The sequence below is a fragment of the Sinocyclocheilus anshuiensis genome, unplaced genomic scaffold (assembly GCF_001515605.1).
Source record: "Sinocyclocheilus anshuiensis isolate Anshui unplaced genomic scaffold, SAMN03320099.WGS_v1.1 scaffold823, whole genome shotgun sequence".
NCBI classification, from domain to species: domain Eukaryota; kingdom Metazoa; phylum Chordata; class Actinopteri; order Cypriniformes; family Cyprinidae; genus Sinocyclocheilus; species Sinocyclocheilus anshuiensis.
This window is the reverse complement of record NW_015546078.1, coordinates 42,305-63,545: the sequence shown is the minus strand read 5'-3', so window position 1 is coordinate 63,545 and position 21,241 is coordinate 42,305. Positions and strand designations below refer to the sequence as shown.

Here is a 21,241-nt window from a genome sequence, read left to right as displayed (position 1 = left end):
ACACACACTACCGGTCAAAAGTTTGGGATCAGAATGATTTTTAATGTTTTTTTACAGGAGTTTCTTATGCTCACCAAGGCTGCATTTATTTGATCAAAAATACAGGAAAAAATGTAATATTGTGAAATATTATTAGGATGTAAAATAATGTTTTTCTATTTTAATATATATTAAAATATAATTTATTCCTGTGATCAAAGCTGTATTTTCAGCATCATTACTCCAGTCTTCAGTGTCACATGATCTTCAGAAATCACTCTAATATGCTGATTTATTATCAGTGTTGAAACTGTTGCTGCTTCATATTTTTTTGGAACCCGTGATGCTTTTTTTCAGGATTCTTTGATGAATAAAAAGTTAAAAAGAAGAGCATTTATTTCAAATAGAAATCTGTTTCTTACCGTTCAAAAGTTTAAAACTTTTATTCAGCAAGGATGTGTTAAATTGTTAAGAAGTGATAGCAAAGATTTATATTGTTAGAAAAGAATTATATTCTGAATAAATGCTGTTCTTTTTAACTTTTATTCATCAAAGAATCCTGAAAAAAGTATTGCAGTTTCCCAAAAAATATTTGCCAGCACAACTGTTGATAATTCTAATAATAAATCAGCATATTAGAATGATTTCTGAAGATCATGTGACACTGAAGACTGGAGTAATGATGCTGAAAATACAGTGTTGCGACCACGGGAATAAACTGAATTTTAAAATATATTAAAATAGAAAAGAGTTATTTGCCACAGAGTTAAATGGTAATAACATTTCACAAAATTACTGTTTTGCTGCATAATAAAATAAATGCAACCTGGGCGAACATAAGAGACTTATTTCAAAAACATCAAAACATTTCTTACTGACCCTAACTGTTGTGTAACTATGTTTATCAGGGACACACACTTTAAAAATCACTAAAGACTAAGAGTACTACATTCATATTAGTAACCACAGTCATAATGAAATCAGTCACGAAGGGTGGCTGTGGAACTTTGTGAATGTTGGTCGTACCTATTCTGTGCAAATAAGACTTTTCTAAGGGCACTTATGAAATTTCATGACTGTTAGGTTGCTGCCTTATAAGATGGCATCCTATGTAGGGAGCAGGCAGCATGGCAGTTCACTAGATTTTGGAAGAAAGCTGAGGAGTCAATGTAAATCCACACTGTGAGCAGGAAACAACTACATTCAAAACGGCTGGAAAACGAAACAAAGAAACGTGAGATTTATGTAGGGCATCAACTGGAGATTTCTCAGATTCTACATTTAATTTTACAATCTGTAACAAACCTAAGATATTCTCACATTCCCTTTTCCATCCCTATAGTTCTGCCAACACATCTACATATCAATTTCATTCATTCAATATGTGAGCCTGGAGCACAAAAGCAGTCTTAAGTCGCTGGGGTATATTTGTAGCAATAGCCAAAAATACGTTGTATGGGTCAAAATGATAGATTTTTCTTTTATGCCAAAAATCATTAGGATATTAAGTAAAGATCATGTTCCATTAAGCTATTTTGTAAATTTCCTACCGTAAATATATCAAAACTTAATTTTTGATTAGTAATATGCATTGCTAAGAACTTAATTTGGACAACTTTAAAGCCAATTTTCTCAGTATTTAGATTTTTTCCCCCTGCATAGCCCAGATCCTTAAGTCTCCTTCCATACAAGCATAAAACCCATATCGATAAATAAACAGTGCACACTTGATTCCACCAACAAGTCGATGGAAAAGAAATAAAAAATAGGACGGTGCACCATGCCCATAAACCCACTAAAGCCAAACTCCTTTGTGGTCATCTGAAATGATAGATGAGTGTCTGTAGTATCAGACAAAGTCCACTGCGCTTGTCTGCCCCTAGAGGGTACTCACGCTCCAGCGAAACGGGGCCAAAACAGGTGACATAATCATTTAAATCAAGCACACTGCCATCGACTACACCGCCTGCCCTTGATCTCCATTCATTCATCTATTAGGGTGGAGGTGGTTGTATCACAATGGATTATTTTGCATGCTTAATTGCATAATAAATTCTTTATTTGCGTCGTAAATGTCTGATATTGACCCTATGCTTTTTTCTTTTTTTTTTACCCAAACCCCCACAGGACTAAGAATATCCTTTTGTGCGGGATCACAGCGTATTAACTAATAGTAGACAACAACACTAATGACTCGTGTGAGGAATGCAGCTGGCTGTTGCCCGAATCACGCTGCCTTGACAACAGACGTGAGGGTGAAAGAGAAAAGTAAGACGCTTTTTGTCTTCCCCCCTGAATAAAGAGGAAAAGAAGGAGGCAAAGACCACCGAGAGAAAGAGAGAGAAATGACCGCAGTGTATTAAAGCAAAGGGATGACAAGAAAAAGAAAGAGTAAAGCATGAGAGGAGGGGGATGAGAGGATGATGTCATTCTTTTTCCTCACCAGTGAAGCAGACTTGATGGTGGTGAAGCGCTCACGGTTTTTATAGTTATGAGCCTGAGCTCTTTCTGATGAGGACGGTCGCAGGTCCGAGCGGTGGTCCCGATGAGGAAGGTCATCACGGATAAACTGATGATCCAAAAAGCAAAAAGCACATCAAAACACACTCTCTTCAAGCTATACATTTGAGTTTTACAGTCAAACCACTCAGACACCAGACACCAGATATCATTTTTTTACTAGTGGGTGCAGGACACTTTATGTAATAATTAATTTATAATTTATGCATTTAGCAGACGCTTTTATCCAAAGCAACTTACAGTGCATTCAGGCTATACATTTTTTACCAGTAAGTGAGGATAGCTTAATAAAGTGAACTGTGACATATTATACCCAAAAATTCTTCATACTGTGGACTACCAGTAAAATTTGGGACCAAAAATTATTTAGACACTTTGACCTGACCATGCTTCTTTAATTGCTAATGCAGCATTTTCACGTTTCCGTGTTTCTCAGCAGCGGACGTCGTCGTAGTTGGGTTAACTTCGAAAGCAGTTAATGGGAGAGTACCACAGATATATATATTTTTTGCATTCCCAGTTGCTCAAATAGCAAAAGAAAATCTCCACGATAGTGTTTTCATGACTTTCAATAATTGAGAGAGACTGATAATGGCTGTCAGAAGAGAGAACGATGTCAAATTTACCGCATTTGCATTTGAAACACCCTCGCATTAGCGTTAACTAGTTTTTTTGTCATTTGATGCAAAGTATAGTGTTATAAATATACATACATAAAAAAACTTTCGAGGATTTACGATGCTGATGACCATTGAAACGCGTCATCACAGTCTTGTGAAAAGGGTCCATGTGAGCTTTTTACACCACAGACTGAACAAAATTAAGCATTGCTTGGTAATTAGTTGAGCTAAATTGGTTTTATCTAATTGTGTACTTGCATTTAACAGCGGACAGCTATTCAACTGAATTCATTACATACCTTTCTATCAAAGTTACCTGACATTATCAAGATGAATTTGTTCTGACACAGTTTAACTCTGAGTTCTAGTCATATTTTATTACCGTTTAATAGCGAATAAACTGTGATAATGTGAGAAATGTTGAAGGTGTTTGAATACATTCTGGCTTGACTGTAGGATCAGCGGAGACGTTTCTAAACGACACTGTTCAACACTAACGAACTCACTATCTTAAAATATCTTCATTAATCGACCCACGAGCTTCGCTGAAGCGTTCATATTCCTCAGTGAATAAAATGAAGTTCAGTTCCCCCAAAGTCTATTCATATTTCTCCTGCATTCTGATGTAATTTACTTGAGGACGAAAAGTTTCAATCAATCACGTGTGGGAAAGTGGATCTGAACTTCCAAAATCGCACACTTTTTAGAGAATGTAAAAAGCACTAAAGGAAAAAAAAAATTTTAAAAATAAAATTTTTCTTAAAAAGCTGGTTGGGTGTGCTTGTTTGTAGGGACTCCGTCTGACACTTATAACAACAATAACAATTATTATTAATATCATTATCAAAGAAAAATATTGCAAAGGAGATATTACTAATGTGATATTTAAGAAAAAATTACAATACAAATATTTTACAGTACAACTGTAAAATTACAATATTAACATTTATGAATGTTCATATATTTATTCAATTAAATCACAGCCTTTGTGATTTGTTGTCAAATGTCAATGACTTTTGAACCCTTTGACTATGACTAACAACAATCGCAAAATTAATTTACCTGAGTGTTGTTAGACAAGCACAATTTAACCACAAAGAACAACATTTTTAGTCCCTATAGGGTTGGGTACCGAACTCGGTACTTTTAAGGGTACCGACCGAATTGCGTCGGTACCTGAGAACGCCTCTGGGCGCATACGCTACAGAGAGAGAAAGAGAGACTCTGTGACGTGATGTAACCCCTGCAACTCGTTCAAACAACAAACAGGGCGAGCCGAAATGTTGTGAAGTGTGGTTACATTTCTAGGGCCATATGGTTTCTGCGAAAACGCGGATGGGATCGCGGAGTCCATTCATAAAAACGTAATTTACTCTATAGCGCGGAATGCCACGGAATTTGTCAATTGTGGACAAATAAATCAAAAGTAGCCACTGCCACTTAATTCGAATCGTGATATGAACTAGTGTCTGTGAATATTAAAATGCAAAAAGAAGTTTAAATTTAAATATAAAAAATAATATAAAATTTAAGTTTAAATATGAATCCTGCATGTTCCGCTTGCCTCTGTATGTATGAATGGCGGAAACGCGGTTTTGTTTACTACACAAATACTGAAGCACGCGTGACGCTCGCGGTGATTTCCGGCCTCTGCGTCTCGCTATATGACGGCATGAACACAAAAACGTAATCTCCAGAGCTGCTGTGAGAGTCACTTCGTGAGAATTTTACCGTTTCATTTAAGAAAACTAGCATCATCATACTGTAAAATGTTTTTGTAATTACACAGAGAGTAAAGTACCGAAAAAAGGTACCGGCACCGAAATTCAGGTACCGATACTGGTACCGTACCGGTTAAAATGTGAACGGTACCCAACCCTAAATATAGTACGTACTAGCTATACAGCATACAGTAGTCTCAAGCACAAGTTTGCATATTTGGTGGAGAGGAGCGCCACTGAACTTTTTCATCTTCAATCTAATAATAACTTTAAGTAAGTATACCTTCTCTGTGGCCTGAAAGACTGTGTGTGTACCATTAAAACTCTAACAAGCCAGCCTTCTGAGAATTAAAGAGCTTGACTGAGAGAGAAAATCATAGGAATTGACTTCCAGGAACGGACTGGAAAGCATATGTGACCCTGGAGCACAAAAGCAGTCTTAAGTCGCTGGGGTATATTTGTAGCAATATCCAAAAATACATTGTATGGGTCAAAATTATCAATTTTTCTTTTATGCCAAAAATCATTAGGATATTAAGTAAAGATCATGTTCCATGAAGATATTTTGTAAATTTCCTACCATAAACTTCATTTTTGATTAGTAACATGCATTGCTAAGAACGTCATTTGGACAACTTTAAAGATGATTTTCTCAATATTTAGATTTTTTTGCACCCTCAGATTCCAGATTTTCAAATAGTTGTATCTCAGCCAAATATTGTCCTCCTATCCTAACAAACCATGCATCAATGGAAAGCTTATTCATTTAAATCTCAATTTCACAAAAGTGACCCTTATGGTTTTGTACTCCAGGGTCACATATGTTCTATTTTTGGTCGTCAGCATCAATGCACGTATGCTAAGCATTTAAATGAAAAGGACTGCAATGCATTTTAAGCATTGTGGAGATTTCGGTGTGTGTTTGGGACCTTTTTGTGGTGCGTGGAAGACTCGAGGGTGCTGTCGTAGTCGTGGTGCAGCTCGGAGCAGGAGTCGTCTTGCACCTCCTGCAGGCTGTTGACGCTGCTGCTCTGACTGCCAGTGCTCACGGAGGTGCTGGGGATGGAGTGATTACTGCCCAAACTGTTCATCTTACAGCCTGCCTGATCTCCATCCTGTGCAAGAGACAGAGAAACTGATCATCCTTACTGAAAACCCCTATTTATTTCAATTACTGACAGCACTTTGCACATCTCACTGCAAGGCCTGTAATAGCAGTTGAACAGAGACACATTCACACCATTACTTAAAGTCACTTAATAGCTCAATGTTGTTCAAAATAGTGTATAGTCCCACCTTTAGTGTAGTGCAAGAAAATATATAATTCCATGTACAGTCTGCAGTATATACTTCCGTAAAATATATAGTTCAGTTAAAGTCAGTAATATACATTTCTGTATATTATAGTATCAAATTTACACTTTAGTATATCTTCACTACAGTTCAGTAGGTTATTGCATTTTTGCATTTAGCAGAAGTTTTCATCCTAAGCAACTAAGAGAGAGTATAGTTATATCTGATGTCTATTTCAATATATTATATAGTATCAAAAGTTCAGGGTTGGTAAGATCTTTTTTTTTTTATGATGTATTGTTTTTGAAAGAAGCCTCTATTATACTCCCCAAAGCTGCATTTATTTGTTAAAATATAGTAAAAACAGTGATTTTGTGAAATACGGTTACAATGTAAACGAATTACTTTAATATATTTTAAAATGTGATTTAATCCTGTGAACACAAAGCTGAATTTTCAGCAGTCATTTTGTTCCAGGATTCTTTAAAGAATAGAATTAAAAAGAATTTGAGATAGATTTTTTATTTATTTTTTTAAATGCAAACATCTTTACTTTCACTTCTGATTAATTGAATGCATCCTTGCTGAATAAAAGTATTATATTCTTTCAAAAAAAAAAATAAAAAATTACTGACCTTTGAACAATAGTATATTTTAGTAAAGTACATAAAGCTACAAATATACAGCAAATATCCATAACTGTTTATCATATACTGTGGTTGTGTATAGTATAGTACAGTCTAGTATGTATCATATACCCTCAGTTTAGTACAATATACTGTAGTTGACACTGACAATTCAGTATAGTACTATATGTGACCCTGGAGCACAAAAGCAGTCTTAAGTCGCTGGGGTATATTTGTAGCAATAGCCAACAATACATTGTATGGGTCAAAATTATCGATTTTTCTTTTATGCCAAAAATCATTAGGATATTAAGTAAAGATCATGTTCCATGAAGATATGTTGTAAATTTCCTACCGTAAATATATCAAAACTTAATTTTGGATTAGTAATATGCATTGCTAAGAACTTCATTTGAACAACTTTAAAGACGATTTTGTCAATATTTTGATTTTTTTTGCACCCTCAGATTCCAGATTTTCAAATAGTTGCATCTCGGCCAAATATTGTCCTCCTATCCTAACAAACCATACATCAATGGAAAGCTTATTTATTCAGCTTTCAGATGATGCATAAATCTCAATTTAAAAAAATGGACCCTTATGACTGGTTTTGTGATCCAGGGTCACATATGATGAAGTATACTTTTAAGTTAATTATTTATAATGTAGTCAAGTTTAGTTTATTACCCTTAAGTCTAATTGTGGCCCTTTTCATCCATTAAATAAACAGACTGACACTAAATCCATCTGTAGTCTCAGTTTTTTCTATGAAAACTCAAAACTGATGTTAACAAAGCATCGGCTGCAAACATGTAAAGGACATTTTTAAGCAAGAGAAACCAGTGGCTGCCAAATCTGCTGTGTACAACACGTAGCCACATGCAACAACAGGAAGCACGCTAACCACTGAGAAACTCACACAGGCAAGAATGAAGTCAACATGTGTGTATGACACTCAAGGGGGCCTTTCGCTTCTCAGAGTATTTCCTGTACCCACCTCCTCCTCTTCCTGAGACTCCCCCATTGGGCCGTTGTGTTTCTCTTGGTAGAGGATTTTTTTCATTTTACGGTACTGCAGGTTGTCCAGCTCTCTGACTGCATCCTTCGTCCTCTGGATCAGATCGATGAGGACCCGTGGAGGACGCTCTCTCCTCACGAACTCATGCTGGGACGGACAAAGAGGGACAGAGAGGGCATTTGTGAAATGTGACCCTGGAGCACAAAACCAGTCTTAAGTCGCTGGGGTATATTTGTAGCAATAGCCAAAAATAAATTGTATGGGTCAAAATTACTGATTATTCTTTTATGTCAAAAATCATTAGGATATTAAGTAAAGATCATGTTCCATGAAGATATTTTGTAAATTACCTATTGTAAATAAATCAAAACTTAATATTTGATTAGTAATATGCATTGATAAGAACTTAACTTGGACAACTTTAAAGATGATTTTCTCAATTTTCTCAATTTTTTTTGCACCCTCAGATTCCAGATTTTCAAATAGTTGTATCTCAGCCAAATATTGTCCTCCTATCCTAACAAACCATACATCAATGGAAAGCGTATTTATTCAGCTTTCAGATTGTATAAATCTCAATTTTGAAAAACTGACCCTTGTGACTGGTTTTGTGGTCCAGAGTCACAAATGTGTTTTTGCAGTTTTACCCATGCTAAGGCAAATAAAGTGGTGATCAAATGTATAAACACAGCTTCTGTGCATAACCCTCAGATTCTGGGTTTCTGAGTGGATCACTTAGAGGAAAGTGTGTTTTTATTTGGCCCCGTGTTCACCTGAAAACCACAAAAATTGCATTCATTTCATAAAAGCAAATATTTCAGGAGAAGCATTTGGGGGTTAAGCATGATGCAATTCAACTGCCACGAAATAAACCCACGTCTCAATCCTCTCAGCATGCCGGATTACTCCGCTTGTGCTCTTAATTACGTCATTTCGTCTTTGTCCTTTGCTCACTAGAGGGTGCTCATGTGTAATGTGGCCTCGAGTGGACACATGCCATATGGAGGAGGGTTTCTGACATGGCTGGCTAAATGTGGACTTGATCTCACCTCCTCAATGGAAATAAAAAGCGAATCGACTCGAGAGTTCAAGTGGCTGCATGTGTGCATCTTAACTGGGCTCGCAAAACCACAAACCATGAGTCTTTGAGAACTAATTGGGTGTATGCAGTTTTTCCATTACTCAACTGCAGTCATTTATTCATTTATTTATTTGGGAGAAGATGGTTAGGAGCACAATCCAAAATCCAAATCAATTCCTGTCCCATTCCTCGAAACAGTCGTTCTTGAACATTTACCGTAAATCCTCCAACTCCAACTTTATTTATAAAGCACCTAATAAAACAACTAAGTTGACCAAAGTGCTGTACAGTAAGTTAAATTAAAATAATATAATAGAAAATAATAAATAACCCAAAAAAAAAACACATCAATACACAACATACAAGACAGACCCAAAAGGGTAACTACAGTGACAATACCTCAGCACTCATCCCTGATCAAAGGCTAATGAAAAAAAAAAAATTTTAACGGCTTCTTAAATTAATTCAAAGATGATAATTGTCGCAAATACACTAGCAAACTGTTCCAAAGCCTTGGGGCAGCTACCGCAAATGCGCGGTCACCTCTGAACTTTAATTTTGATCGAGGCACATGTAGTAGATTTTGTCCATTAGATCGTAATGATCTATATGGGCTATACCATGCAGGGATTTAAAAACAAAAATTTAAATATTAAAATGAATTCTATAAGGTACTGGTAACCAATGCAATGATCTCAAAACAGGGGTAATGTGGTCATACTTCCGAGTACCTGTCAGTAGTCTTGCGGCTGAATTTTGAACCATTTGTAATCTGTCCAAAAGTTTTGTTTGAGTACCGTAATAAAGTGAGTTGCAATAATCTAATTGAGAACAAATAAAAACATGAATAAGCTTCTCCAAGTCTATACGTGCTAAGAAAGGCTTGATCTTACTAATCATTCTTAATTGGTAGAAGCTAGCTTTGACAACTTCACTTATTTGAGAGTTAAATTTTAAAGCACTGTCACAGATCACACCCACATTTTTTACTTGATGTTTCCTAAAAGGGCTTAATGTTCCCAAGTTAACTCAAGCTGTATCGCTCATTTCAGAGGGACCAAATATAGTGACCTCTGTTTTCGATTCATTAAGACTCAAAAAGTTAGCAGACATCCAAGACTTCACCTCATCTACACAGGCCAACAAACGCCCCAAGGCACTGGAAGAATTTGGGTTAAAAGACAAATACAACTGAGTGTCATCAGCGTAAGAATGAAACGACACACCATATTTATCCAAAATCAATCCTAATGGTAGCATATACAGAGAAAAGAAAAAAGGTGCTAAAATAGAGCCTTGCGGGACACCACAAGAAATGGGTGCCAATGCTGATACAAACTCTCCCATGCGGACCGAAAAACTCCTATTTTGAAAATATGACTTTATCCATCTTAAGGCATTTCCACAGATACCCACAGATGTTTCAAGACGAGATATAAGTATTTGATGGTCAATCGTATCAAACGCTGCCGTCAGATCTAAAAGTAAAAGTACAGTAAAATTTCCGAGATCAGTCGCAAGAAAAATATCATTAAAAACTCTCAGCAAAGCTGATTCAGTGCTGTGAAGTTTTTTAAAACCTGACTGAAACACTTCACAGATCTCATTTGCATCAACAAATGACTGAAGTTGCGTGAGAACGCTCTTCTCCATAATTTTAGCAGAGAACGGAAGTTTTGAGATTGGTCTAAAATTAGCTAACACACTCTTATCCAAATTAGATTTCTTCAAAAGGGGTTGGACCACTGCATGTTTACAGTAGTCAGGCACGACCCCCGAAGACAAACTCTTATTAATTATAGACACTATAAAAGGGCCAACTGAATTTAAAACTTGCTTTAACAAATGGGTCGGAACAATATCTTGAGGAGAAGTTGTAGACTTTACTCGGAGTATAATATCCTCAAGGATTGAAAGAGAAATTGGCTCAAAATCGGAGAAAGTAACACCAGATACCGATTGCTGAATGACATAATAACAATAAGTAATGTTATTACGTACATCTGATTTTCGATTTATGAAAACATTTTAAAAAGAATTGCATAAATCAGCAGACAGGTCTCCTACCACCTCTAATCTAGGATTAATAATGGAATCTATAGTAGAAAATAGAAGCCTAGGATTATGACGATTTTTCTCAATAAGATCTGCAAAGTACCTCAATCTAGCATTTCTTACAGCCCTTTGAAATTTAGACAGAATCTCTAAGCATTTCATAAGAAATTTGTAATTTATCTTTTTCCCATTTTCGTTCCCATCTTCTACAAATCCTCCTTCTGAGACTCTTCGCAGCAACTTTTCCTCTAAACCATGCATCATGAAGATCTTCTTTTATTCACTTACTTTAAAAGTATGTTTGAGAACATATATTTTGCTCTAAAGCAATAACCTTTCTTATTGGACTGCTTGAGGCGGACTGGTTAATTATAAACAGTTAACTGCACTAGCTCCTCTTTGAAGTGGACTGGTTCCCTATTTTTGTTTGGCTTTGTTGACATTAACATTATCTTTCATTTGACAACATATCATTTACTCCAAAGCACAAACCATTCTTGTACACTGCCATTTGAACATTTGGGTGTGATAAAGATTTTTAAGAAATTAATACTTTTATTAAACAAGTGTGCATTAAATGGATCAAAAGTGACATTCAAAATGTTGGAAAATATTCTATTTTAAATAAATGCAGTTTGTAATTTCCAAGCTCTATTAACTGTACATCATATGATACTCTTATGATAAAAATCTTTGACAGTAAATTCTTAATTTTTATCAGGAGGTATTTAAAATAAAAAATGGATTCCATGTCTTTAACATGAAATATGAGCTGTTTATACATCCACTGTGGGGAAAGAAAAAAGAAAAAAAAATCTCCTGTACACTTCTATACACTGAAGAAAAACATGGATTATCATATGTCTTTCTTTAAAAAATAAATTATTATTTTTCCTATTTATGGCCTATTTATAGGACTGAGTGCGCATTATTGAGTGCTAAACACATGTAATGTCCGTTTCATTCAAACTGGACACCAGAGGGTGCCCTCGCGCAGAAACTCCACAAATGCATCACAGAAGTAATAGAACTCATGACGTTCCAGGAAATCCCTAATATGGGCAAAGGTATCTAGCTATCGCTGTGACTGAATTAAAAGCAGCTAGAAACGTATTTTCATAATAAAGCCAATTTATAATGCAATGCTAATCGACATAGCCTTTATTGCAGTATAGAATATATTTTTATTCTGTAATAAGAAGCCACATCAGATCAGAAAATGAAGTTGTCTTAAAACACTTGACTGATGTTTTGGAGTAAAATTATGTTATAATGTTCTCATTAAGTTTGAGAGGATGTTTGGAGTGTGTTGCTTAATCAGATGCACGTTATAAACTCACAGCGCTTGCAGAGATGAGCAGCATTTACTACTGGCGCCATGCATATATTTGTTTCATTAAAAATCGCAGCCTTTGCGATTCAATAATCGCATCAAGCCAAATCGCGATTTCGGTTGGATTTCAATTAATCGTTCGGCTCTATATCTTACCAACTCCAAACTTGTGAGCAATGATGCAAACTTGTTCAAGGTGGACTAGCTCATTCTAAATGTTCGTTAACAGTCAACAAAACCTCGTTTTCAGTGATGACAAAATGTAAACTGCTCTAAAGCCTAAACTGATCTTGGAGGCCAAATCAAAGCGGACTGGTTCACCTTTTTTTGGTTTTCAATAACAGCTGATGATGTTCCCTCTCTCAGAGTGATTTGGAATGGAATCACAAATTCAGTTGACAACACATTTCGTTAAGCAGGTCACGTCTGTGTTTCGAGCGGGTAAAGCAAACGGCTCAACCGTTAAGCCCGGCAAAGACAGTTACAGCTAACAGCTCGGTGATAACACCGATAAGCATGGATTTAGACCCCATGTGAGATTAAGACAGCAGTTGGGAAGCTGCAAATGGTGGGAATAGAATAAATGAACGCTAGACTCAGATTAATGACCTCTTTTCGGTCTTAAGGAGCTTGGAAGGACAGTCTTGAGGTATTAGAGAGGAATGGGAGAGCAAAACTGGGTCGAAATTAATTTTTCCCCCCAGTTTCAACCTCTGCATGGATTGATCATGCATGACCCAAATTTTTGATGTGAGGCCAGTAATTAGTGAATGAATCATTATTTTGAATCCGTTCTTTCTATTTAGAGAATTGGCCAAACGAGTTAGCAAAACAGTCTGAATCAATTCACATTGGTTCAGACCGCTCTCTCACTGAATCATCTGAAGCGGTTTCTCAGTCAGTAAAACAGAAAGACAGTATTAAGATACACAGAGAACAAATAGCACTGGATGAAGTGGATATTCACCAACAAAACAAAAAAAGGCTACTTTTTGAGATGTAACTTTGAAAAAATGTAGTCACTGACTCATGACTATTTGGTCCGAACAGCCTCAAGTCTTATATTACTGCATTATAGATACATGAATACTAGAAATATTCAAGAAAATTAAAGGAATATTGCACCCAAAAATTTAAATTGGTCCCACTTTAAGAGGACTTAAATACTATGTACTTACATTTAAATTAATCATTTGGTACAATGCAATTATTGTGTACATACATGTTTTTTTACATTGTACTTGTATTTTAAAAATACCTGCATGTAATTACATCTGTAATTAGCTTCTTTAATTACATTTATAATTTCACTGTTGACCCATCCCTTACACCTTAACCCACCTTTAAACCTACCCATACCAACAAACCTGTCCCTAACCTACCCGTATCCCACCTCAATAGCAGCAAAAGTGTTTTGCAACACAATATGAACACAATAAGTACATTGTACTTATCTTTTGATGTAAGTGCATAGTAGTTAAGGCCACTTTATATAAAGTGGGACCTTAAAATTAGCTGAAAATGTACCCAGTCGCAGGCCATCCAAAATATACACTACCGTTCAAAAGTCTGGGATCAGAACGATTTTTAATGTTTTTTTAAAGGAGTTTCTTCTGTTCATCAAGGCTGCATTTATTTGATAAAAAATACAGGAAAAAATATAATATTGTGAAATATTATTCCGATGTAAAATACAATTTTTCTATTTTAATATACATTCAAATCTAATTTATTTATGTGATACAAAGCTGAATTTTCAGCATCATTACTCCAGTCTTCAGTGTCACATGATCTTCAGAAATCATTCTAATATGCTGATTTATTATCAGTGTTGAAACTGTTGTGCTGCTTAATATTTTTTGGGAACCCGTGATACTTTTTTCAGGATTCTTTGATGAATAAAAAGTTAAAAAGAAGAGCATTTATTTAAAATAGAAATCTTTTCTAACAATATACACTACCGTTCAAAAGTTTGGGGTCAGTACATTTTTATTCTTTCTTTTTTTGAAAGAAATTAAAACTTTTATTCAGCAAGGATGTGTTAAATTGATAAGAAGTGATAGCAAAGATTTATATTGTTAGAAAATATTTATATTTTGAATATATAATATATTTCTTTTTAACTCTTTATTCATCAAAGAATACTGAAAAAAGTATTGCAGTTTCCAAAAAAATATTTGGCAGCACAACTGTTGCCAACATTGATAATTCTAATAATAAATCAGCATATTAGAATGATTTCTGAAGATCATGTGACACTTTATACTGGAGTAATGATGATGGAAATTCAGCTTTGCATCACAGAAATAAATTATATTTTAAAGGATATTAAAATAGAAACCATTATTTTATATTATAATAACATTTTGCAAGATTACTGTTTTTTTCTGTATTTTTGATCAAATAATTGCAGCCTTGATGAGCAGAAGAGACTTCTTTAAAAAACATTACAGTCTTACTGACCCAAACTTTTGAGCGGTAGTGTACATGAGTTTGTTTCTTAATCAAACAATGCTATTATGGATTGTGGACTTGTATTTTAGCCAGAAGAGACTGTTTAAAGTTAACATTTCTTACAAACACAGATTTTCACTACACACAATGTCATTTGATGGATTGGAGTGGTGTGAATTACTTGTGGATTATTGTGATGTTTTTATCAGCTGTTTGGACTCTAATTCTGACGGCACCCATTCAAATCCACTGGTGAGCAAGTGATGCACTGCTACGTTTCTCCAAATCTGATGAAGAAACACACTCATCTTGGATGAACTGAGAGTGAGTACATTTTCAATTCTTGTGAATTCCTTTCATTCATATTCTGTTTGCTATTTCCATATACCGTGCACTTGTCTACTATTATAAACATCTCCTGAAACCGGCAGTGCTAAATATACTGTTAAATACTTTTCCGCAATGACTTTCAAAGTTGAAATCCAAACTACACCAGTGCTTCCAAGGCCTTTAAGAAGGTAAATTTGATCATTGAAACTGAAACGGTATTAAACTGAAAGGAGAAACTGTCCTTCACGCAGTCACAATGGAGAGCAGGTGCAAAAACACCATCAAACAACTCTCTCTTCTCTCTTCAACCTTCTGTCCTCACACACACACACACACACACACACACACACACTGCGGTCTGCAATACGGCTCTTAATAAAACACACTTTTAAATTTTACCGTGACACTGGCAGGAAACATTTGCACACTAAAATGCATTTCTCTCTCTCAAAGCAAACACACACTGGCTTTATTATGCTGTCTTTCGGCTTTGTTGTGAAAGAACAGGATGATAAAAGGCTGAAGAGGAGGTGAACAGGTGCCACTAGATCGCCCGGAGAGACGTGTGTAACCGTCTGCGGCAGAGAGGACGCTTTACATGCACAACGAGACCTGGAGCGCCTGGAGTTACAGCCAGAAATACAGAGAAACAGCTATGCTCACAGAGGATGATAAACACACAAACACAAAGCTTCAGTCAACTGCAGACATGTGCTTAATGCATAACACATCACTAGACTACAATTTAATGCAATGATAATTACATATTTAAATGTTGCATGCTATCGATCTATCCACTACAGTATCCATTCATCCATCCATTCATTCATCCACAGAATCCATCCATCCATTTACAGTATCCATCCATCCATCCATCCATCCATCCATTCATCCATCCATCCATCCATCTACAGTATCCATCCACAGAATCCATCCATCCATTTACAGTATCCATCCATCCATCCATCCATCCATCCATTCCATCCACAGAATCCATCCATCCATTTACAGTATCCATCCATCCATCCATCCATCTACAGTATCCATCCACAGAATCCATCCATCCATTTACAGTATCCATCCATCCATCCATCCATCTACAGTATCCATCCACAGAATCCATCCATCCATTTACAGTATCCATCCAGGCATGCTCTGTGGGTTGAGCGCTTGGCTGTGCATATGAAAACGTGTATGTGTGTGAGTCAGCAGAGAGGAAGCCGCTGTCATGAGAGCAGGAAGTACTGACAGATATGGCGAAGAGGAAGTGCACTCACCAACTGCACAGGGGCGTCTTTATCTCTGTGAAAGGGCAGATATTGATGTTTTTACGCATTATGCATGGCGTACTGGGGTTTAGGAACGCGTGGGTATAACGTTACTCAGGCGGTTAAAGTTAACATTTCTTACAAACACAGATTTTCACTACACACAATGTCATTTGATGGATTGGAGTGGTGTGAATTACTTGTGGATTATTGTGATGTTTTTTGGACTCTCATTCTGACGGCACCCATTCACTGCAGAGGATTCATTGGTGAGCAAGTGATGCAATACTACATTTCTCCCAATCTGTTCCCATGAAGAACAAACTCATCTACATCTTAAATGGCCTGAGGATGAGCACATTTTCAGCCAATTTAACTGTTCCATTACGACTTTAGTTTAGTTTAGTTTAACTTTATTGTCCATTCTGCTTGTCACAGAGCGGAAACTTGTCTTTGACACTGGTGACATAAATACAAATACAAGAAAAAAAATGTAGGCGTTATTTAAAGTAAAATTCAGCTTCAGAATTTTGAAGTTGCATGAGCATATATAGAATTTATATATATACACTATATAACTTTCTAGTGGTGTTTTTGCAAAAAAATCAGATGAAATCCTCTAGGCGCCCGTATCCCATCTAAAGTGCGTGCCTAGCATCAACACTAAGCTCTCAGGACTAAACAGGATTACCTGCATCCACCAATGAGATCAACCGTAACCTGTAACATGCACCCACACAAACAGACACATACAGTGCGCAAACAAACAAACAAACAAACCAATCACACTGGTCGCACTATCCCTTAATGATCACGTATCCAGAGCTTCCCTGCAGCCAACAATTACCCATATCCCAACTGCACCGCTATACTCTATCACTCATTTATTTTGGTAACGATTTAAATCCATAAGCCTCCCACCACAGCATGATATCACGACCATTAGTCACCGCGCAGTAATATGTCCACCTACAGCCCCAGTGATTCAGTTGAGAGAAAGTCACGGTTATTAGTTACGTTAGACACGCACAATCGAAAATTCCTCCTGCTTTTATTAACCCTCCATAAAAGTTTTTGTTTACATAATATATGTATGTGTACTGTGTATATTTATTATGCATATATATTTAAATACACACACAAGCATGTATATATTTTGTTATTTTTATATATTAAATATATTTATTTATAATATAAATATATGAATATAAATATAGACATGTAAATACATGTAAACATTTTCAAAATATATACTGTACGTGTGTGTATTTATATATACATAATAAATATACACAGTACACACACATATATTATGCAAACAAAAACTTTATTTTGGATGCGATTAATCGCGATTAATCGTTTGACAGCACTAGATAAAATACAGTAAAATCTTTAAAAATAACTGCTCAATTTAAAATAACTGCTTTATTTTTTAATAGATTTTAAAATGAAACTTATTACTGTGATTGCAGGCCTGCATTTTCAGCATCTTTACTCCAGTCCTCCATGATCCTTCAGAAATCATTCTAATATGCTGATTTAACGCTCAAGAAACATTTATTATTAGTATCTATGTTAAAAACAGTTGCATTGATTAATATTTTTGTGGAAACCATGAACCACGATTTTTTCAGAATACTTTGCTGAACAAAGTTCGAAAGAACAGCGTTTATTTTTATTTATTTATTTATTTGTAATTTACACAATGTTCAACTATCATCTTTTAATCATTTTAATGCATCACTGCTAAATAGAAGTATTAATTTCTTTAAAAAGAAAAAGAAAAACCATCTGTAGTGTACTTGCTTTGTTATGAATTGCACAATTTATGAATATGACACATTCCTGAAATGCAACTCAAGAAATTAAGCTTGTGTTGCTTTTCAAGCAACCGCTCTTGAAGACTGCTAAGTAAGTCTATTATTATGACTGTATCCATTTCTGATAAACCTGCTCATAAGCGACACATAAAAACTCTAGTTGACCACTTTATATCTCAGACAGTCTCTTCCTGCGTAATTCTGCAGTTCTTTGCCGTTATCAGCTGTAATGTAAACCGGACCATATGCTATTAAAAGTCTCAAGACGTGAGATTAAGCTGCATAAATTTGCATTTCTAAGCCTAAACGTAACAATCCATGTGTGAGTATCACATGAGTACTTCACCTTCCCCCAGCAAGTGTGTTTACAAAGTGTGTTTGAGAACATGTCTCAGATTGGGAATTAATTAACAGTAGTGTGTGGGCACTCAGAAGTCGTGCTAGAACTTCGATGAGCAATGCTTATGAGTGACTTTTTATGTGGCATGATAATCTCCCCTGCATATGTGAACATTGTGTGCATGCGATTACTCACCCGCAGGAGTTCTGCTGAGGAGGGTCTGTCCTGAGCAATTTTTAGTAGGCAGTAGTCAACGAAACTCCGGAATGCATCCGACCTTCACAAAATACAAACAACAGTTACAGTATTATGCACTTTCATAGGATACTTCCTGTACAAATACAGTGGTGTCCAAAATTGTTAGAACACTTGGCACATTTAAGAGGTTTCAGTTGTTTTTGTTGAATTGGCCATTACAATACCTATAAAACAAACTATTGCTGGAACTACCTGCGACAGAAGGAATCTGCTGGAACATTAAAATGAAAAGTCCTCAAAGTCCAGACCTCAACCCCATCGAGCAAGTTTGGGGCGAGTTGGAAAATAATCTGAACAGATCTACTGTACATTCAAAGGAAAGCCTTTGGCTTGAGCTGCAGAAGGCGTGGGATAACATCAGTGTTGAAGTTCTCAGGAAATATACTGACACTATGCCAGAGAGATGTGCTGCTGTCATGCTGCAAAAGGTGGACATACCAAATATTAAAGTTAAAAGTGGATAAAAACAGTACGACTCACTTCATCTGATATTGATATTGTGCTCAGAGCAACCATCTGCATGTTTCATGAACATTATGAAATGAAATCATGTTTTGGAGGCAAAAAAGGTCAATATTTTCAGATCTGTCAACTGTTCTAATAATTTTGGCCACCACTGTAAATGACAAACATGTTTGAAGAAGTATTTACAGTCAACATAAACTCAACCTGTTGAATGTGTTACACGTCAATAAAAGTTTTTTAAACAAGCTTAAACCGTTCTTATACATTTTTTGGGGGGTCAAAGAAATGAATACTTTTATTGAACAAGGGTGCATTAAATTGATAAATGTCACAAAATATTTTTTTTCAAATAATATATATATACACACACATACACACACACACACACACACATACATATATTTCTTGCAATATTAGAATGATTTCTGAAGAACTGAAGAATTGTGTGACACTGAAGACTGGAGTAATGATGCTGAAAATCAGGGTTTGAGAACGAAAAAAAATTCAAATTTTTTCGAATCGATTCAAAATCGATATTTTAACGTTTCTGTTCCTGCATTCCTCTGTATTATTACCGTTCCAAAAGCGGTTCGAGTAGGGAAAAAAAACGGCTAATGACGTTATTTTTTTAATTCTTTGCCTATAATAATAATAATAATTACAATGCACAGCATTTTCTTTACTCAAAAAGAAAAAGAAAAAGAAAAAACAGGAAGAGATCTGGTATCTTTACCTGCTGCGCTTAGTCACAGTCAATACACTAAGTATCATCTTTTCTAGATTTTGGCCAAATGTAGGCTACTAAACAAAAGAAAAAGTGTAACGCTTTAAAGACATTAAAGTGTTTTTTAAGATATATAAAAATGTTTGCTGCATTGTTAAAAAAAAATGCTACTTGTATAAAATTGCATTTTGAGAAGGGAAAAAAAAGTCGCGTATAGGCTCATGTCGCATTTTATTATTACAATCAGAAATAATGTAGGCTAAAGCAAAATGTTTACAAACATTATAAACACAGCTATTAGTTTCTCTCCACAACAAATCCTCTAAAGTTAAGACAAAAACGCCAATCCAAAAACAAATTAATTTAAGGTGAAAATGATGCCTATCTCTCTCATTCAGCACAAATCCAAATGTTTCCATATCCGTGACGTATCTGGATGCTAAAATATGATTTATTATAGGCTTTGTACTGACATAAAACATCATCCTTCACATCGGCTATATCAGCCCAGTGAGGCAGTGGTCACGCTGAACACAACTGACTATGCAACGGAGCACTGTAACTTTTTATACGTTTCTTTAACTGTATTTTATTTTTATAATGAACAGGCTGCAATGTCACAAAAATATGTGTGCTTGAGGCGCCGGCGCGATATAGTCATACCAACGCTGGTTGGTTATATAGAAGCAAGACATCATTCTAAACGGTCAAGCTTTTGCAAAATAAATAAAACTGTAAAATAAATAAAACTGTAAAGCTTATGCAAAATAAAGAAAACTACTTTCTGCCGTCTCGGTTTCCTTTCCGAGAACTTTGGAATGCGTCGCAATGAACCGTAACTCAGCACTTTTTTTTCTTTCGTTTTGTTAATCTGTCAATGATTTAAGTGAATTATATTCCGTGTACAGGCCCATATATTCCTTTTTATGTAAGCCTATAGTTTTATTCTGTTTTCTCCGTTCACAGAAGCGCTGCAGGTGTGTGTAATCTGTTGAATCCATTCACTATCCTCGGATAAACGCCGGTGCATTGTAATAATATATCACAATATTACTGTTTTTACTGTATTTTAATTGTAAAAAAAAGCCTTAATGAACACAAGAGACACACAAAAAAACACATACTGACCCTAAACCTTTGAAAGGTATTGTAAATTGTGTGTTTGTGAGAGAGTGTGTGTGTGTGTGTGAGTGTGTGTGTGAGTGTGAGTATGTGAGTGTGTGTGTGTGTGTGAGTGTGAGTATGTGAGTGTGTGTGTGTGTGTGAGTGTATGTGAGTGTGTGTGAGTGTGAGTGTGTGTGTGTTTGTGTTTGTGTGTGTGTGTGAGTGTGTGTGC

At 35.7% G+C, this 21,241-nt stretch overlaps 1 protein-coding gene across 1 annotated transcript in view; it reads right to left on the bottom strand.

Moving 5' to 3' along the window:
* LOC107699916 (serine/threonine-protein kinase TAO3-like) overlaps nt 1-21,241 on the bottom strand; it is a 58,624-nt gene that overhangs the window by 23,042 nt on the left and 14,341 nt on the right. Inside the window, exons 9-11 of the mRNA XM_016501361.1 lie at nt 18,654-18,735; nt 7,757-7,924; nt 5,770-5,955 (exon numbers count right to left, since the gene is read on the bottom strand). Of these exons, the coding sequence (XP_016356847.1) occupies nt 5,770-5,955; nt 7,757-7,924; nt 18,654-18,735 (436 nt within the window). The remainder of the gene's footprint in view (nt 1-5,769; nt 5,956-7,756; nt 7,925-18,653; nt 18,736-21,241) is intronic.